The sequence below is a fragment of the Sesamum indicum genome, linkage group LG6 (genome assembly GCF_000512975.1).
Source record: "Sesamum indicum cultivar Zhongzhi No. 13 linkage group LG6, S_indicum_v1.0, whole genome shotgun sequence".
Lineage (NCBI taxonomy): Eukaryota > Viridiplantae > Streptophyta > Magnoliopsida > Lamiales > Pedaliaceae > Sesamum > Sesamum indicum.
In genome coordinates, this window is record NC_026150.1 from 16,343,914 (window position 1) to 16,362,985 (window position 19,072).

A 19,072-nucleotide genomic window follows, 5' to 3' on the forward strand; every position below is an offset into this window, starting at 1 on the left:
CTTGTTATGTGATTGATTTATATTGAAAAGTAAGTAAGAATTACTCCCGACTCAAACTAAAATTAATATTCCATTTAGTTCCTATTATTGACTAATAAACTTTATTATTATTAAAAATTATGCATATCCCTTCATTAATTAAACATTATAAATTGACCATTAAGACGAGGATAAGGAGATTATTAATTAATTAAAATCTTATCGTACAAATTTAATTAAAGACAAGCATTGGAGTTTTGGATGAGGAAAGGACAAAAAAGGGGATGGAGTTGCCAAACTCTTGGATGCCTATAAAAGAGCATCACACCATACCATAAAAATTCAAACCCCACTACTCCAACTCATCTTGCTCTAACAGTATTCTTGTTTGCTTTCATTAATTCCCTCGAAAATTCATTTAAAAGAAAAAAAAAAAAACAATGGGTGAAGCTGTTGAGTTCTTCACTTACAACAATGGTTTCTCAAAGGTGCACTATGGAACCACTCACATGATTGTGGATCAAAATGATGAGGAGGAGGAGCAGCAAGATTCTTGGTTTGAAGAAGAGATTGATGTTCATCTCAAGTGGTCTTTTGCTTTAAACAGGTATATTTGATTAATGCTCATCATTTGATTTTGTTTCTTGTTTAATTTATGTACGAGTAGCATGATGGGTGGTATATACGTATGTGGTCTATTAAATGTTACATTTGATGTTTGATAAATCGAATAGTTGGATGATTGACACATACTTCATGTTTTGAAAATGACAAGTATGTGGTAATTGTTCGTGTGCTCAATGCATAAAAATACGTTTAACTCAAGATACATACGTAGTTACTTTGAAATAATGAATTACTCAAAGTCATCAATTAGGCAGCAGTTTACCACAAATGTCAACTTTAATCAAAGCGTGATTAGTGTAAGATAAATATGCATGGGTAAACATAATCATACATGATTTCTCCATTTCTTTTTTTTTTTAAATCTTTTGTCATTTCAAAAATCTTAAAATAGTAAAATCAGGTATTTTAAATTAAATCCGTACTATTAGACAAGAAAAGACAGTAGGTACCATGTGTTGAACCTAGGCTAGAAATTTATGCTTTTATTTTTCTTTTCTTGTTTTTTGATAAAAATAGAGTACTAAAATGAATATTGTGTCCCTTTCTGATCTTCCCTCAGAGTGCTGCACCGGGGAACTAGCGAGTACCAAGACATAGCCCTTCTGGACACCAAACATTTCGGCAAGGTATAAATCAATTATTTGGACTGGAAATAATCGATTATTCAATACTCTTATTTATGGCACCATATTTTTTTTAACACTTGACGATCTTGTGTTTGGTAACAAGATACTCTAATTAATTATTTACTATATATAATGATGGGCAGGTGTTGGTGATTGATGGAAAGATGCAGAGTGCAGAAGTTGATGAATTTATATATCATGAATGTTTGATTCATCCAGCCCTCTTATGTCACCCCAAGTCGGTTCTCTTCTATCTACTCCCAATTTCTTCTCCTTACACACTTTTTTTTCTTTTCTTTCACAAGATATAAATCTATTTAATTATACTTGGCACGCACATATATAATTACAGCATCAATATCAAAATTATATATTTGACTTTATATCGATGACACAATAGATAAATATTGTGCATAATGTTAGCATGAAACACCCTTATTACGGCCGTCACATTTTACTATAACGGTATCATATATTGGTATCACATCAATACATACACATATTTCATTTTTGAAAATTAAATTGTAATCTTATACAAAAGATACGTGGGTATATATGATTTATCAAAATATAAAAGATCTTTTAACGACTCCAACACGTGCACATACATACATATTATATATATATATGTACTGAGTGGATGGAAATTGAATGATGGCAGCCCAAAAAGCGTGTTTATAATGGGAGGTGGTGAAGGGTCTGCCGCCAGGGAAGCACTGAGGCACAAATCAATAGAGAAAGTGGTGATGTGCGATATTGATCAGGTACATACATAAATGTACAACGAATTAATTCTTCAAGCCAATTACTAACAATTAAATATTTAATTGTACATTATCTGTCTTTTTTAATAGCCAGTTATTAGTTTATTAAGTGGACATGCACGACTTCGTGCGACTTAAATGGGCAATCATACCATTTTCTCTAAGTGGGTTTTTTATTTTTTATTTTTATTTATTTTTTGGTTAGATAAGGAAGATAATTAGTAGATACTGTTGTTTGCACTTTTCTTGATTTTTTTTTGGTCCCCAATGTTGACAACCTTAATCCTGATAAGGCGGCAATAAAGGGGACAGAGAATCTCTTTTCAAGTAGGGCTGTCCTTTGCTATAATTAGTAGAGTTTTCTACTAATTTGGTAGGGATGTAGTGTCTTTAAATTTAATACAATCTAATTAATATCTTTTCCTATATTGTGAATAATATATGATTAAAAAAATAAGTTTATTTTTTTCTTATTATATTTATACAAGAACAGAAAATTTTATTTAAATAGAAAAACTTACACTTATATATATATAAAGATATTAAGTTATTTATGGAGAAAAATTAGAATCTATTTGTAATTCTAAAAAAATAAAGAAATAAAATGTTAAAATTAGGACAAAAGTTGTATTTAATCCATATATATATATTGAATTATGTGGGAATTGCATGCAGGAGGTTGTTGATTTTTGCAGGAAGCATCTGACAGCAAATCATGAGGCTTTTTGTAACATGAAGCTTGATTTAGTCATAAACGACGCCAAGTAAGGATTAAGAATTAAAAATGTGTTGATGAAAGATTAATGTGATGCTGCTGGTTTGCAATGAATTTTAATAATTATAAGCTAATTAGTTTGAAATGTTGGGATCAGAGTTGAACTGGAGGGGAGAGAGGAAAAGTTTGATATCATAGTGGGAGATTTGGCAGATCCAGTAGAAGGAGGACCTTGCTATCAGCTCTACACAAAGTCTTTCTATCAAAACATTGTCAAGCCCAAGCTCAACCAAAATGCCATCTTTGTCACTCAGGTCACTTACCTATACATCTCTCTCTCTCTCTCTCTAAAACAATTGCTACTCATCATGTCTTAATGATGTTGTGTACATAGGCTGGACCAGCAGGGGTGTTCACTCATAAGGAGGTCTTCTCATCAATATACAACACTATCAAACAGGTTTTCAAGTGTAAGTATATCAATCTTCTTCCACCGTAGCATGCATGTCTCAAATGTAATATGACTGAATTTTCCGTGCTTACTTGCAGACGTTCGTGCTTACACCGCTCACGTGCCATCGTTTGCTGATACATGGGGATGGGTTATTGTAAGTGAAAATGCGTATACATCGGATTGGTTAATAACTGATATGTTGTCATAACTGACATTTGCTGGGACTAATATATAACACGTCTATATATTCAGGCGTCGGATCAGCCACTGCACATTGAAGCTGGAACAATGGACAAGAAGATTGCGGAAAGAATTGATGGGGAACTGCTGTACTTGAATGGTGCCTCATTTGTTGCATCCACCATATTAAACAAGACAGTAGCAAAAACGTACGTGAGATTGATTTTCAAACTCTATATTAAATATAAAGACAAATCTCAGCTACATAAAGACAATCGATGTGTATTGTTGTGTAACAGTAGGTGTTATGTTTTGATCAGGTTGAAGAGTGAGACTCATGTGTACACGGAGGATGATGCGAGGTTTATTCATGGGCAAGGTGTGGCGTACAGGAATTGAGGTTGGGGGAGTGAAGAGGGGGAACAACTCCTGTACAGAAGGAAGAAAAGGATGTCGAAAACTATGAAACAGTTATGAGAATTATGTAGGAAATGTAAGCAGATTGTTAGAAGACTTTAGAGAGTACTTGTGGTACGTAGGCTTCTTCTGGCTGATTTAGGACTGTCTCATGTACTGCTGAAATTATATATCATGAGGGTTTCCTCCATTATGCTTTAAATTGATATTGCTAGAATTTGCTTTTCTATCTTGGCCAGCCAAAAGGAGGAACCAAGAAATGGTCAATGCATATGTTCCTTCAAGTTTAAATGATGTAGAGACATGAAGAACAGAAATTGTAGTACAAAAAGGGTTGTAAAATTACAGTGCCTTTAAGGTACTCTTACTTTCGACAGAAATCAAAGCAATCCTCAGGTTTTCTAAAACTTCTGAAAATGCATAAAACAATTTCAGAAAACTAGGAGAAACGCATCAGAGCAAAGGATAGAACACTAGTCAAGTTTTCATTCTTACTAAATACACTGATGCAGAAGCCAAGTTGATCAATTCTTGGGACTACTTCCTTTCATGGCTCTGGTTGGATAGATATTTACACACATCACAAAAACTGTGTAGCTAGGTTTTATAGCTACTCTGTTTGTCGGGTTTCCATCTAACACACAGATGAAACTTTCATCAATATGAAATACTCAGTGCGGTTACCTGCCAAGAAGAAAGCGCAGACAAATCTTTTTACAGGACATATACTTAACTAAGAAGGAAGATTGATGAGAAAAATTGCCCGTGACACTTTGATAGGCCCAAACCCTGTTGCCCTTCCTCTTTAGATGTTGCAGCCTACTCAATTCATTTGTTGGCTTAGCCCGCTCTCCTCACTCAGCCACAAACCCGACCTACTTGCCCGACCCGATTGGTATTCTTCCACAACCTCTCTCTCTCTCACTACTCCTCCTTCCACCGGTTATCATGATCTTGGAAATCCTTCTCCGCAGCCTCTCTTCCTCCGTCTTCAATGTTGTATCTCTATAAAAGCCCTCATGGCTTTTGGCTTGGTGGAATAGATTAAGAAATTCTCTTCTCCTTTCTACTTCTTCTGAAACGTTTTTTGTGAATATTCCTCTGTGAATGAAACTTTTGTAGTTTCAAGTGGGTCTGTGTGTCCTAGGTATTTAGTTGTTGTTGTTTGGGTTTGAGCAATGGTGGTTGTCGAGATCACAAAAAATAATTCCTACTATACTTGTGAAAGTTGGAGTAGGGTCGAATCCACAGAGACTGGTTTTAAGTTGATTTCTTTAGGAAAAAGAAAATAATGGGGGGAGATTGATGATAAAAAAAAAGAAGTAGTTGAAAACTAAATAAACTAGAAAACAATTGAAATTACCTGATGAAGACACGAGAGAGAGATTTTCTGGTTAAGGCTAGGATCATGTTTGATTCTTGTGAGTTGATCATTGATGCAAAAATAACACTATATAAACAAATAAATCAGTTATGGTTGTTGGTACGACCTAACAACCTCACATTTTCTTACCTTTTCGTCAGCCAAGGTACGACCGTTGGCTAGATCCCTAATTAACAGACAACCCTGGAAACGTCCACAAGATTTAATCTATTAACAACATTAAGAATTAGAAAGGTCTGATTCTAATCAACAAACGCTTATAAGGATAAATCGTTTAAACTAGATCATGCATTCCCCATAACACAACTAATTACTATGATATAATTAACATGCTACATTGTTACTAAGCATTGAACTAAATAAACAATTACACGGATTTATAAAGTTCGATTAGCTAAGCAAACCTTCTTGATAATGAACAACCGGCGAATCATTCATAAATCAAACGTTTGTAATAAAAGCACAGAGAATAACATGAATATTCATTTAACAAGTGTAAAGAGAGCAGATTAGATCTCACAACATATTACGAATCAATCAATCATCATACCTTAACCAGAAAATAAGGAATTTAGCCGGACATGTTAATGGAAGAACACACTAAAAAGTTGAATTCCATTAACTCTAATTATATATTAAAAATAAAAGAGAGAGGGTGAAATAAACTAATGAAAATAAAGTATTCTATTAAGTTTCAACGAACAACGAACCCCCTTCAAATGAAGAGACCTCCCCTATTTATAATAAAAGTCTCCTACGAATCTAGACGTAGGGTGCTAAATACATAATTAATTCCAAAAAGGTAAATAAATCACCAATAATATGTTTTAAGGGATCATTTCCAAATCTAAACACATCATTCCTTTTTCTCTTGCGGAAATCACTCATTTTCCTTCTTCATCCGAGTTGACCAGTCCACTAAGCGTGGGCACGTTTAGTCAATCCTGCAGAAATTGTCTTGTAATCTCATTTTTCCTTTTTGATGCCTTCAATTTCAGTTTTAGCTTGATTTTTGCCATCTTTATCTCATATCTTCCCTTTTGGCTGAATGTGCAATAAAATCACATTATTAAGAATGTTTTGTCTTAAAAAGGAAGATTAAATCGCTATAAAATTGTGACAATTGCAGAGTTATCAAATACCCCCACACTTAGCTTTTTGCTTGTCCTCAAGCAAAATCAAGATGGATTATGCATTCAAAAAGTCCCTCCAAATTTCGAACATACTCAAGGCAAATTGTAATCATGTGCAAAGTAAATGACATACTTTATTAAAAAGATAATTCAATATGTATCAAACAAGTTTTCACGTGATGACCATTGTCAAAACAAATCGTATAAAACTAGTAGACAATTTTCTCTCCGCTTTCCATTCTCTCAAGTGATATATGGTTCAAGTGTATCTCTTGACACAATGCTTCACCATAGGCTTGCCTATACACCACATCTCCACCACTTTGAAATATGCACATATATGGATCAAAAGGTCTTTGATTTTGGTTGTAATGGGGCTTTGATTTGGGGGTAGTATATAAGGATAACGAGATTAAATTCCAAGAAATCAATTAGAGCACCAAAAAAGAAATTTGAGTGAACAACAATTCGAAGTTCTCAAAGTTTACTCATCTACCATCAAAATTCCTTGAACTATGCCTTTTTATATTTCTTTTGGAGAGTTCAAATATTTTTTTTTTATTTTTTTAGTGGCAAGAAAATTGCTCTTTTTTTTCTATTTTTGCCACTTGGGTTTTTTCTTTTTCTCCTCTTTTTTTTTTTTTTTGTGATAGACATAGAATAAGAAAATTGTTGTTGGCTCCCATAAAGTAAAGAAGACTACAATTTTGGAACCCCCACACTCATTTCGAGATAAGTCTTTTGAGCATATAAATCACAAAGGTCAATCCCCCATTTTGAGAACTTATTGTTTTGAATATAAACTCATGACCCTCGATGCTCTAATAATTCTTGGGAGGGTCAAAATCAAGCGGTAGAACAAATGACGGGATAGGTTTGTTTATGATAGGTTATATCAACAAAATAGGTCAAAAAGGCTTAAAGGGGTTCTCTAAAGTTAAAATGTGTTGGGTGGTTAAAGAAAGTCGAAAGTGGTTTCTAATGCCTTTATCATATCCAAATAAATGCACATTTGTGTGGCCTCGATGTGGTTCAAGGCAAGTTCTAGAAAGTCAAAGCCATAAAAGTGTTTCTCTATCAAGAAAGAATAATTTTTTTATGGATATATCAAGCTCAAAGTCTCACGAGGTATGTTTTAGTCCACTAATCCTATATCAAAAGATTTTAACTCGAGTCATTTTTGGTAAAAACAAGCTTTCAACTTATGAATTATCCTTAAACATAAAACATGTATTCTTTTTGCACATAACACCATCAAGCCAAGAGTCGTCTAAAATTGAAAGGGTTTTATCATGCCAAAATTTTCCAAAGATTTGTCAAAAAAAATTCTCTTTTCCAGTCAACTTGAAAAAGAAAAGAAAAAAATTTTTACTAGGCACAAAGAAAATTCATCCACCACCAAGCACATCAACAATTATCAAGTATAAGCTCAACAACCACACCCCCACACTTAAAATTCACATTGCCCTCAATGTGGACCATGACATGCAACTCAAGGATTAAAAAGTAAAATGAGAGAGAGTTTAAGGAAGCGTCCCTGAGTGCATGCCGCGAAGAGTTCATGACGTGGGTGGACTGGTGGCAGATGGTGGCGGCGACTTCGGGTGGAAGTACGCTGGTGGAAGTATGCTACGGGAATAGGGTCCTGATCTGGAGGATGTTCCTTCTTCTCAGCTCACATTTCGGCTACTCATCCTAAATCAACTGAAGAAAAAATAAAGCAAAAAAAATAAAATAGATGAAGAACCAGAGAAAAGAAGTAGAAAAATCGTGCACTGATGGTCTCGGAGGCTCGAGTAGTAGCAACGGTGGAGATGGGTTTCTGCGGCGTTGTGAAGGAGATGAGAAATAGTAGCGGATGTGCGTTGGAGAGGGAGAAATCAAGTGATTGTCGGAAAAGGGCTTCGCGAACGGCAACGGTGAACAGCAGCTTGGACAATAAAAATGGCGATGGCTGCGGCTTATTGATGTGGTGATGGAAATGGGTTTGTGGCGACGGGATAGAAACGGTCAGAGAGGAGACGGTGGATCTGGGTTTCCTTCGATGGAGCAGCGGTGAAAGGCGAACAGAGAGACGGCGAGAGGGAATTGTTGGTGACTGAAAGTAACGGCGACAGCAAGAAGGCATTGGACTTTTGCTGAGAGAAAGGAAAAGTGAGAGAGAACTGGTGAGATGAGAGAGAAAGAGAAAATTAGTCAAATAGATGATGAAAAGATTTTGAATTGTGATAGAAAATTTTGACTGATTTCCTTCTTTCTTTTGATTTTTTAATTTTCCATTTTTTTTATAAATATAAATAAATAAAAAAGAAAGTAAATGAAAGTTGGTGTAGTGATTAACAGCTACGAAGTTCAACTAAGCGTGGGCACGCTTAAAGGAAACTTCAAATCTGTTTTGATGAAGTGAGCCAAACAGATTAGGAAGACACATTAAGCATGGGCACGCTTATTGAAATCACCAAATCTGTCCGGGTTAGCCTTCCAAATAGATTTAGATGCTCCATTAAGCGTGGGCACACATCACAAAACTTGAATAAAAACACTAAAACTAAAATCAAACGAAAGAGAAAAAAAAAGGATAAAAATTTAATGGATTGCCTCCCATGCAACGCCTTTCTTTAATGTCTTTAGCTAGACATTGTTGTGCCTCAACTTGAGTAAGTTGGGTACTTTAAGTCCACTCCTTTTTCATCTTAGTGCACCCAGAGATGGTGTGGACCGAGGAAAACTTTGAGGTTAATGAGAGAATTCTTCCCCGAACTTATTTTGTCGTGAAATGATTTGATCTTATATGTTCTCAAACCAAAGACCTTGAGGAACTTTGCATAGTGAGGTACTCTTTTGATTGTGTCGATCAATGGAATGTTTACCACCACTTTGCTAACAGCTTCAAGTATTTCCTTCTTCTCCCCTTCTTCCTGTTCAGCAAATCCTTCCGATAATGGAGGTTTGACCATCAACACCTTGTGATGTTCGCTATCGGTCGTTTTGGGCTTGCTGGTCTGCTTTTGAGAAATTTCCATCTTTTGATCTGGTTCACCTTGCTGGACATGCGCATGCTTGGTGTCATTTTCGTCCATGTTTGGTTGCAACTCCTTTTCACTGCGAAAGACAAAAACACCAGCATTTTGTTTAGGGTTAATGACAGATTGAGAAGGTAGCTTACCTTGAGACTCTAGTTTGCTAACAGACGACACCAGTTGGCTGATTTGAGATTCCAATTTTTTAATGCTCTTCTGGGTCTGCTGTTGAAACTGTTGTTGGAACTGCTGTGTTTGTTGTTGGAATTGCTGTGTATTGGTCACTAGTGCTTTTACAATGTCTTCGAGAGATGGATCAGGTGTGGGATTAGGCGGAGGAGGTGGTGTACAGTTTTGAGATTGCGAAACGTAGCTAAGACTGGAGTAATCTGTCATTCCTGGATTGTACATGTTGAAATGAGGATCATATCCTCTTTGTGGTGGTCCAAAAAGTCCTCCAACAATACTGGCATGCTCGATGGTTTCTTCTAGAAGCATAGGGCACAAATCGGTGGGGTGTGCCATAGAATTACATATTCGACATGTCTTCATTCGTTGAAATTCTTCTTCGACAACTTTTTCAACAAGGGACAAAAGTTTATTGAAACGATCATAAATGGAAGATACATTTACCTCATAACTGGCGAATTGCGGTATCTAATCCCAAACTGTTGAGCATTGGACCACATCATTGCAATTGGGTTGTGTGCTATGGTTCACTCCAAGTGTCCAATATCTCTTGTGCTAACTTTGGCTCGAAAGAAGTGGGTATCCTTTCAACTTGTTGCTTAGTTTCCTTTCGAAATCTCTGTCCAACCTTCTCAATCTTAAATTAGATTCAAGTTCACCTGTATAAGAAGATTTTAGTATTAAACCAAGTAACAAAAAATATCAAGTAACAAGAAAAGAAATCTTCTTAAAAACGCCAGTCCCCGGCAACGGCGCCAAAATTTGGTGGGTGTCGAGATCAACAAAAATAATTCCTACTACACTTGTGAAAGTGGGAGTAGGGTCGAATCCACAGACACTAGCTTTAAGTTGATTTCTTTAGGAAAAAGAAAATAATGGGGGGAGATTGATGATAAAAAAAGGAAGTAGTTGAAAACTAAATAAATTAGAAAACAATTGAAATTACCTAATGAAGACACGAGAGAGAGATTTTCTGGTTAAGGCTAGGATCATGCTTGGTTCTTGTGGGTTGATCATTGATGCAAAAATAACACTATATAAACAAATAAATCAGTTATGGTTGTTGGTACGACCTAACAACCTCACCTTTTCTTACCTTTTCGTCAGCCAAGGTACGACCCTTGGGTAGATCCCTAATTAATAGACAACCCTGGGAATGTCCGCAATATTTAATCTATTAACAACATTAAGAATTAGAAAGTCCTTATTCTAATCAACAAACTCCTACAAGGATAATTCGTTTAAACTAGATCATGCATTCCCCATAACACAACTAATTACTATGACATAATTAATCATGCTACGTTGCTACTAAGAATTGAACTAAATAAACAATTACACGGATTTATAAAGTCCGATTAGCTAAGCAAACCTTCTTGATAATGAACAACCGGCCGAATCATTCATAAATCAGACGTTTGTAATAAAAGCACAGAGAATAGCATGAATATTCATTTAACAAGTGTAATCATTCATAAATCAGACGTTTGTAATAAAAGCACAGAGAATAGCATGAATATTCATTTAACAAGTGTAAAGAGAACAGATTAGATCTCACAACATACCTTAACCAGAAAATAAGGAATTTAGCAGGACATGTTAATGGAAGAACACACTAAAAAGTGAAATTCCATTAACTCCGGTTATAAATTAAAAATAGAAGAGAGAGGGTGAAATAAGCTAATGAAAATAAAGTATTCTATTGAGTTTTAACGAACAACGAACCCCCTTCAAATGAAGAGACCTCCCTTATTCATAATAAAAGTCTCCTAAGAATCTAGATGTAGGGGGGGGGGGGGGGGGACAAATACATAATTAATTCTAAAAAAGGTAAATAAATCACCAATAACATGTTTTAAGGAATCTTTTTCAAATCTAAACACATTATTCCTTTTTCTCTTGCTGAAATCACTCATTTTCCTTCTTCATCGAAGTTGACCAATCCACTAAGCGTGGACACGTTTAGTTACTCCTACAGAAATTGCCATGTAATCTCATTTTTCCTCTTTGATGCCTTCAATTCCAGTTTTAGCTTGACTTTGGCCATTTTTATCTTATATCTTCCCTTTTGGCTGAATGTGCAATAAAATCACATAATTAGGAATGTTTTGGTTTAAAAAGAAAGATTAAATCGCTATAAAACCTACAATTGCAGAGTTATCAAGCAACCGTGAGAGGTTGCCAGTCTTTGTGGTCGTGGACTTTTTCTCTACGGCTCTGGCTCTATGAGCCAAACCCCCTTTCTTTATGTTTCTGTCATATTATTTATAGATCTATAAATATATATATTGTTTAGGATCTATTTATATTTTACTGTATATTGGTTTGTAATGTTAAGGATTTTCCTAACTTATTATTCTTGTAATAGTTGAGTTAGGGTTCTAGTTTTTTGGGCTGACCACCCAACAAAGATATTACTGTTTGAAGTTTCCAGAGAAAAGCAAGAGTCTCAAACAAAGTTGTGTGTATAAATCTCCTTAGCGAAAATCACTTTCCAGATTCTGCCGTAGCCCTCTTTAACTCGACAAGACGAACTTCCTGCGGAAGAAGATCGTATCTGATATTCAGCTCTTCAAAAATTTTCTTCATCTCCAGGACCAGATCAGTTTTGCGTCTGCTCTTCTCCCCATAGTCTTGAAAGTTCATTGTGTGATTGAAGAAGAGGGCCATCTTAATCTTGTTCACATTTTCTATCTCCTTCACGACCATGTTGTGATTAGGATGCCAATGTTGTGGATTTTTCTCAAAGTACCTGTCCTCAAATGCAACATGAATAAGCACTTGTACAATCTTTAGTGCTCTTCAACTCATTGGGAGAAACTCGTGAATGAGAAGTCAAATTTGATGCGATAGTTTTTTAATAGCTCAGATCAAAGACAGAATGAACTTACTTTTTGAATTTTTCCTTCATTGCTCCTATTTTCTCCAGTGGCGTCTTGAAATCAATGGAGAACTCAAGTGAATCACCCATATCTGGGCTTCTGTAGAAATTGCTGATCGCTTTGGTAGCCAAAACAGAATTCGGATAGTAAATTTTTTCATTATCAAATCTCAGAAAGACGGTTGTCAAGATATTCATTTCTTCCACGGTCATCTGTAGAAATTTGCAAGAACAAACATGATTAATAATGATGACTCAAACAGCCATGCACAATTCCACTCATAAAAGTTATACCTGAACACCATCAATAACACAACGATCACCAACATCAAAAGGATGCATTATGAATACGAATATTATAGCTTCGAATATTGTCTTGCAAGTGTTTCCAAACACAAAAGCTGCTAGAACAAGCTGTGATGAGAGAACAACAAGCACTTTGGTGGTGGCTATTCCTGTCAAGAGAAGCCACACTATTATCATGATAACCATCAGAATCCCTGTAACAAGCTTGTTCAATTGCTTTACAGCTGTTTTGGTGTCATTCAGAGCATGAGCCAGTGCTTTGCGACCTTTGTAGACCTTCACCTGCACAAGTATGAAATAAGATAACGTTGAAATAAGAGCCCTTTTTTAAGTCAATGAACAATTACATATACTTGTGAAAGAAGATATGTTACGATGGCAGATTGTGTGATACTGTCGACGTTTTTCAACTTTTTCTTAGAAAGAACTATCACAAGTGACTCTGATAAAGAAAAGTTATGTCCCATTATCTACCGCAACCACTCATGTGGAGGTTTTTAAAACAATTTAAGAACTGAACCCTCTTGTAAGAAAGGCAGAGAGATCATGGATACATCTAGCTTTACAGTTTAACAAGATTTGGGAAAAGTATTGCGTACCACCCAGTCCGTCAAAGTTCTTCTATCAATCTGCCCTGTCTCAGCCACGTCAATCATTGGAAAGACGAACTCCACCTCTTCTTTAATCATGAATCTGCTTAGATCTAGTTCATCAATGTAACTGCAGACAGAAGATTATTAAACAGTATTGAAGATAAAAGCAGCCATCATTGGTGTGACATAAAAATTCAGTTTTCAAAAGATGGATTAGCTCACTTGCAACCAGGCTGAGCTACATTTCTGAAAATGTGATATGCAGCAGCAATTGCTTCCTCCTCGTTGGTAATTTCTTTATCCGTTTGTTCATTACCTCCGTCATAGAAACTCTCGTCAATTGAATTTGAAAGAGTGGTCAGACCTGAATTAGATATCATATCAACTAACATTTTCATGGTCCAAGCTGAGACCTTGTCTTGTTTCATCCGATGAAGTTTATTGATATCAATCACCGCTTTCTCACTCTTTTCCTTGCCTTCTTTTTCCTTCTTTCCGACAGCGTAACTGAGTTTACTTACATTGCTGCTTGTCCTCCCCAACATATTTGGTAACTCCATTACCGGTGGCCCAGATAGCGTCAATAGAATGTACTGATGGAATACCGATTCCTGGATTCTATCAAAGAATGTATTTACATGGAAGGAAGAAGCCAAAATCTTTAGCAGCAAAGTTTTCAACAGCCACAAGAATGCACTGATTAGCAATGAAGCAATAGTCCAAGTTATGAAATCCAAAATTCGATTGACCAGACGAGATTGCTTGACTCCTTCTTGAAATAGCAAAACCCAAGTGACAAGAACCAAACCAAACCAAATGCAGACCTGAACGCTTTTCTTAAGACCATAAACAAAATACAACACCTTCTTCTTGAGCAAATAGTTTAACTCGATCAGTAAAACAACAAAATGCATCAACCACTTAGTGACAAACAAGCCACTGAAAGTCACCAAAACAAGCACACACCACCTCCAAATTCTCAAACCCCCAACTCTCCAACCTTGCAACTTATCAACAGTCAAGCTGACAATCAAACACCCCAGAATGCAAAGAAAAAGAAACCACTCAATCAAAACCTTGACTTTCACTTTCCTATGCTTCAGCTTCCGCCTACTGCTCACCTTTTTATATATTTCTTCATCCTCATCCACTCGTCCAAAACCACCCGGAGATGAAACTAATGGCGTTTTTGGGCTTCCCGGGGCTATTTTATTCGTGATCTCCATGGCACTAACGCCATTATCATCCACTTTACTACTAGGTGAACTCCTACTAGAAACCACATGATCTTCCACTGATTCTCTATTTTCAAACATCTTACTATCAATATTCACAGATTGTTCACCAAATCTTGATTTGGGCTTTGAGTAAACTGATCTTGAGAGCGATTTTCGACGAGTGAGATTCTCACCTTTTGGGATTCTGGGAGGCTTATTCGGGCCTGGACTAAACCTCGCGATTTCAGGTGAAGGGTAACTCACAGGCACTGATTTTTCGGCACTAAATGTTGAATCGTTTGATAATCTATGTGGGGAATCAGCTGAAAGTTTAGGCTTTTGGTCCTTTGAAGCGTCTGAGACTCGAACGTTTGAATCATTTTCATCTCCAGCGATGCTAATGATTACATCATTCGTCCTTTTCCCGTCCTCGACCATGCTTATTTCTCCGCTCCTCCTTGGAGCTTTGCCATTTGCGTCCATTATGAACCTGCCAAAATGCAAACTTAAAAGAGCAGCGCAATGATACGTCCCTTAACTCACTCGTAAGCACGTAACAATTCTGAAGAGTGTGGAGAAAAAAGAAAACCTTCAAGAAAGGAAATAACCATATAAAGAATATACGTAATATTCTTGAAACTGCAAGTTCTTGGGAAAATAAAACGTTGATGAGAAGAGGAGAAGACAAGAGAACAACCCCCGTCCCACTTGAATTTAGTATCAAGAATAGAATTTAAGCCGTTAATGAATAATACATACACAGGAACAAGCTTTTAACTCATTTAAACACACAACCAGACCCAATTATATAGTTGGGGAGACTAATATTGTTTTGTTGTTAGCACCGTTAGAGACATTTCTCCTCTTGAGACTCGATAAGGGTCTGTTTCATTACAGTCGAAAGAGACGGAGGTGGGTGGCAATATACGTCTGGTCAGACAACACTAGCAATTTGTCAGCGACTACTGTTCACACGGCTCCCAAGTCTTATACGCCCACCACATTATTAAACTCACATAATAATCAGTTTGTTTCCAAACCAACCGATCAAGATTGACTTGGATCGGACCACCGAGTTCTTCTATCCGAGATTCTTGTCGCTCCTGTGTGTGTCTGAGAGAGAGTTTAGAAGAGGAGGTAGCGGAGGAAAGCTGTGTGTACAGGCAAGAAGTACTTGCATATAGAAACCCGAGCAATTACTTAGAAAGAAAAGACAGTGGATTTTAATGTAGAGGCTCCACGTAAAGGACACACACTTTATAGTCAAGATTTTGTGATTTTTTTAATTTTTGGGTTAATATATAATTTGATTTAAATTTCAATAACTTGATCCCACTAATTAAAAGACCATATGAAAGTAAAAGCTTAAAATATCAGTAAAGAATACAAAAAATGAACTGGAACTCAAACATTAAATACAAATAAATGAGACACAATGGAGAGTGATTCTCCTAACAATAATATACAAACATAAAACCATTTCAATCTGATTTTGTTTCTCTTTCTTTATGGAGACATTAATTTTAATGTGTGCTATGTCCATTGTAGACTCTAAATTCAAAGTATATTCTGATCGTATGTCAGATAGAAGACGACGTAATCTTTCGCTCTTAATTTAGCATCATTATCATTATCGAGTAAAGATGAAGCGATTTTGATTCAATCGTTTGTCCGATTTGAGAAAGGCGTGGTTTTCATGAGACCGAAAAAGCAGCCAAAATAGGGCCAGATGTATGATTTGAACCCACATTAAGCCAACATCAGATATTCGAGAGAAACCAATCTCCAAGTACATGAGTAGATAATAATAATTCGTTCCCCCACCTTTTCTTTTCCACTTAAAGTTGCTATAAATGGACAGCGACCTCCATTTATAACAACAGTTGTCTATCTTTTTCTGCATTGACTGAATGATGAACGCAATAGCACTTATTATGCTGTTTCTGTTGCATTTTCTGGGCTTGCATTTTGGGCTTAAGTATATTTTGAGATGAACAAAAAGCAGGCTTTGAGCTGCTCCGGTTTAGAAATTTCAAAATATGGCGGCCAGCCCAATATCCGGTTCTGAATTCAAACTTGTGCATCCACGTTAGTTATTATACCGAGAAAATTCTAATTTAAATTGAATTTGATCGAATTTGAACCAATTATATAATAATATAATATACTTTTGCTTTAAAATTGATTTGGTTTGATCGAAAAACTTTAATTCAACAACAGAATCTGCAGAAAAACTTCATAGTATTCCTAGTCATCCCAACAACCAAAACTTTGTAGTGTTACTTTATAGAAGGAACAAGAGAGAGAGAGAGAGAAGAATTTGATGCTAGGCTACTCCGAGCAATCATTTAACGTCTTCTCGATAACTCTCAAAGTGGACGTAATGTCGCTGAAATTGGGTCTAGCTGCAGGTTCATGATGCCATGACTGTTCTATAAGTTGAATCAGAACTTCCATTTGCTCATCCACTTTTGCAATTGTTGGCCTCAGTCCATTTTCTGCAACTTCCAGGGCTATCTGTTCGCATCATCATGTATATATATACATAAGAAACAAACTCTATTTAATTCAATTTCAATCTTATCAAACTTGAGATGATCTCATGAACTACAAAAACCTCGAAACAAATCAAATTCTATATATAGCTCACCTTGGCAGGACCATAATTTGTCTCAATGTAAGGGTATTCGCCGGTGATTAACTCGTTCAACATGACGCCAAAGCTATAAACATCACATTTTTCATCATAAGGACCGCACTGGATCACCTCAGGTGCCATGTAAATGAACGTACCTGAAAAATGATCGTTGAAAATGTGCAAATCTTTTGACATCATTATATCCTATAAGAATGAAAATTTACACACATGTTTACGTACCAGTTTCTCCTGTTAGTGCCTTTTCTCCATCGATCAAGTAGCGGGCATGCCCGAAATCAGCTACTCTGACATGCAAAGCATCGTCCAAGAAAATGTTGCTTGGCTTCAGATCACGGTGGAGAATCTTGGGCTTGCTCTCGTGAAGATACTGCATTGCCTGGGAAATTTCAAGTGCCTTTGCAATTCTATCCTTGAGTGGTGGAAGAGGAATTGTTCTTTCCTTCTGCCTTTTTCCAGGGCCATGCAGCCAATCTTTCAAGTTGGTGCTTAAAAATTGTGTCACAATCCAGCAATTTTCAGGAGGATCAAGACTGGCTCCTATCAACTGCAGCACGAAGGGATGGCGCTGCCTCGATAGAGTCTCCACTTCTTGTGCAAAGAAGCTGACACCATTCTCGTTTGATCTAAAGAAATCGGGGTACATGCACTTAATTGCAACGTCGAGCCCTCGCCATTTCCCCCTGTATATGTCTGCGGTGCTACCTTGAGCTGATAGATGGAGTATTTCAATCTGTTCAATTGATCACGCACAGGTTTACCATTTTAAGAATGCAATAAGTTTAATCGATTGAGCAGCAGAATGGAAGTATGAAGCATTGGATCAAGACAGCTCTTGATCATCCAACAATTCAATTCCCTTCTAGCAAGTATGTTATCATGATCAATAAATATGAGGTTACAAAGAAGAAAAAGGTAGGTTTAGTAGGAAGTAAAGTGACAAAATTAACCTCTTGAGGGTCGATATACCATCCATTGATCTTGGCTTGACGTATGAGGGGAGCAAGATGAGGATGAAATTGTCGTGGAGATGGGGATAATTGAGGAGTGAGAGTAGTAGAGTGGGTAGTTATGGTGGGAGAAAGAGACAAGTCTTCATCTTTATCCTTGTTAACTATAAGTTCCAAGAAACCATTGTCCTGTGCCACTTGGAGACAGTATTTGAGGAAGACTTGTGTTTTCTCCAGCCTCATCTTGTACATATCTTTCACCTCTTTCTGCTTCTGGAGTGCCTTCTCAATATCCTCCACCTTACAACCTCAAAAATCATTTCTCAATAATTACACATATAGTATGCATGAGAAATTAAGGTAAATGTCAAACAACCTGTTGCACAAGTTGGTCGAGCTTTTCTGTTCCGTGTTGCTTTTGATGGACATGATGTGAGGCAGCCGGTCCCATAACGATGCAGTCGCTGATCCGCCTGCAGAAGCCTCGTGACTTGGCAGTGGTGGTGGCTGCCTTTCTCCGTAGTTTGGAGGTGGGACTGGGAGTGGTGTGGGGTGAGGGTTGTTCCCCGGTTGAGATGATGTTTTTGTCAGGGTGGGTCGTCCCATTGGCAGTTGCACTCATCATGTGTGTTGAACTACAAAAGCATAAAAAGTGGCGAAGGTGGGTGGATTGAGAGTGAGATAGGTAGGAGGCAGTGAATCTAACTATAAATCATGAGTAGAGTAGTGTAGTGTTTGTTATGGGACAGAATTGGGGCGGAGATTCTAATGAACATCCAAATTCCAATCCATTAGGCCTTGTAGTTATTTTAACAAAACTCACACAAACAAAACCCATTGATGATGTTAGAATTATAATTAAATTCTGAGCAACCACGTCTAATTGCATGCATAAGATAGAGACCAAAGAAAAGACGAGAAAAGCCGATTGACGGTGTTATCAAAGTTGTCCGGCTGACATGGATACCACCATTGGTGGAG

General features: G+C 36.7%; 3 protein-coding genes across 4 annotated transcripts; 1 reads left to right on the forward strand and 2 right to left on the reverse strand.

Moving 5' to 3' along the window:
* Positions 316-3,964, forward strand: LOC105164631 (thermospermine synthase ACAULIS5). The gene is made up of 10 exons (XM_011083325.2): positions 316-586; positions 1,166-1,232; positions 1,376-1,470; positions 1,894-1,996; positions 2,672-2,760; positions 2,869-3,025; positions 3,106-3,181; positions 3,261-3,319; positions 3,418-3,554; positions 3,666-3,964. Exons 1-10 carry the CDS (start codon positions 420-422, stop codon positions 3,742-3,744), a joined length of 1,029 nt encoding a protein of 342 aa, XP_011081627.1. The 5' UTR covers positions 316-419; the 3' UTR covers positions 3,745-3,964.
* Positions 11,886-15,712, reverse strand: LOC105164632 (mechanosensitive ion channel protein 10-like). The gene is made up of 6 exons (XM_011083326.2): positions 15,502-15,712; positions 13,491-14,975; positions 13,275-13,395; positions 12,664-12,957; positions 12,380-12,582; positions 11,886-12,240 (listed from the first exon to the last, which is right to left on the reverse strand). Coding segments are annotated over exons 1-6 (2,370 nt in total). The 5' UTR covers positions 15,504-15,712; the 3' UTR covers positions 11,886-11,975.
* LOC105165039 (serine/threonine-protein kinase STY46-like) lies at positions 16,710-18,865 on the reverse strand. 2 transcript variants are annotated; one of them, XM_020694980.1, is made up of 5 exons: positions 18,468-18,865; positions 18,092-18,373; positions 17,364-17,874; positions 17,136-17,278; positions 16,710-17,002 (listed from the first exon to the last, which is right to left on the reverse strand). In XM_020694980.1, exons 1-5 carry the CDS (start codon positions 18,714-18,716, stop codon positions 16,817-16,819), a joined length of 1,371 nt encoding a protein of 456 aa, XP_020550639.1. In that variant the 5' UTR covers positions 18,717-18,865; the 3' UTR covers positions 16,710-16,816. The 2 variants fall into 2 exon arrangements, with proteins under 2 accessions (XP_020550639.1, XP_011082218.1); XM_011083916.2 differs by having other exon boundaries at positions 18,092-18,391; positions 18,468-18,863.

Bases quoted from the DNA above. Each gene is read 5' to 3' on its own strand.
- LOC105164631 (XM_011083325.2), top strand. From the start codon at position 420: ATGGGTGAAGCTGTTGAGTTCTTCACTTACAACAATGGTTTCTCAAAG. The intron at 1,233-1,375 runs GTATAAATCAAT...AATGATGGGCAG, and splicing joins ACACCAAACATTTCGGCAAG to GTGTTGGTGATTGATGGAAA. The intron at 3,182-3,260 runs GTAAGTATATCA...GCTTACTTGCAG, and splicing joins TATCAAACAGGTTTTCAAGT to ACGTTCGTGCTTACACCGCT.
- LOC105164632 (XM_011083326.2), bottom strand. The intron at 13,396-13,490 runs GTGAGCTAATCC...TTCTGTCTGCAG, and splicing joins GTAGCTCAGCCTGGTTGCAA to TTACATTGATGAACTAGATC. The intron at 12,958-13,274 runs GTACGCAATACT...ATACTTGTGCAG, and splicing joins GAACTTTGACGGACTGGGTG to GTGAAGGTCTACAAAGGTCG.
- LOC105165039 (XM_011083916.2), bottom strand. From the start codon at position 18,716: ATGATGAGTGCAACTGCCAATGGGACGACCCACCCTGACAAAAACATC. The intron at 18,392-18,467 runs GTTGTTTGACAT...TGAGGTTGTAAG, and splicing joins TCGACCAACTTGTGCAACAG to GTGGAGGATATTGAGAAGGC. The intron at 17,875-18,091 runs GTTAATTTTGTC...TCAATTGAACAG, and splicing joins GGTATATCGACCCTCAAGAG to ATTGAAATACTCCATCTATC.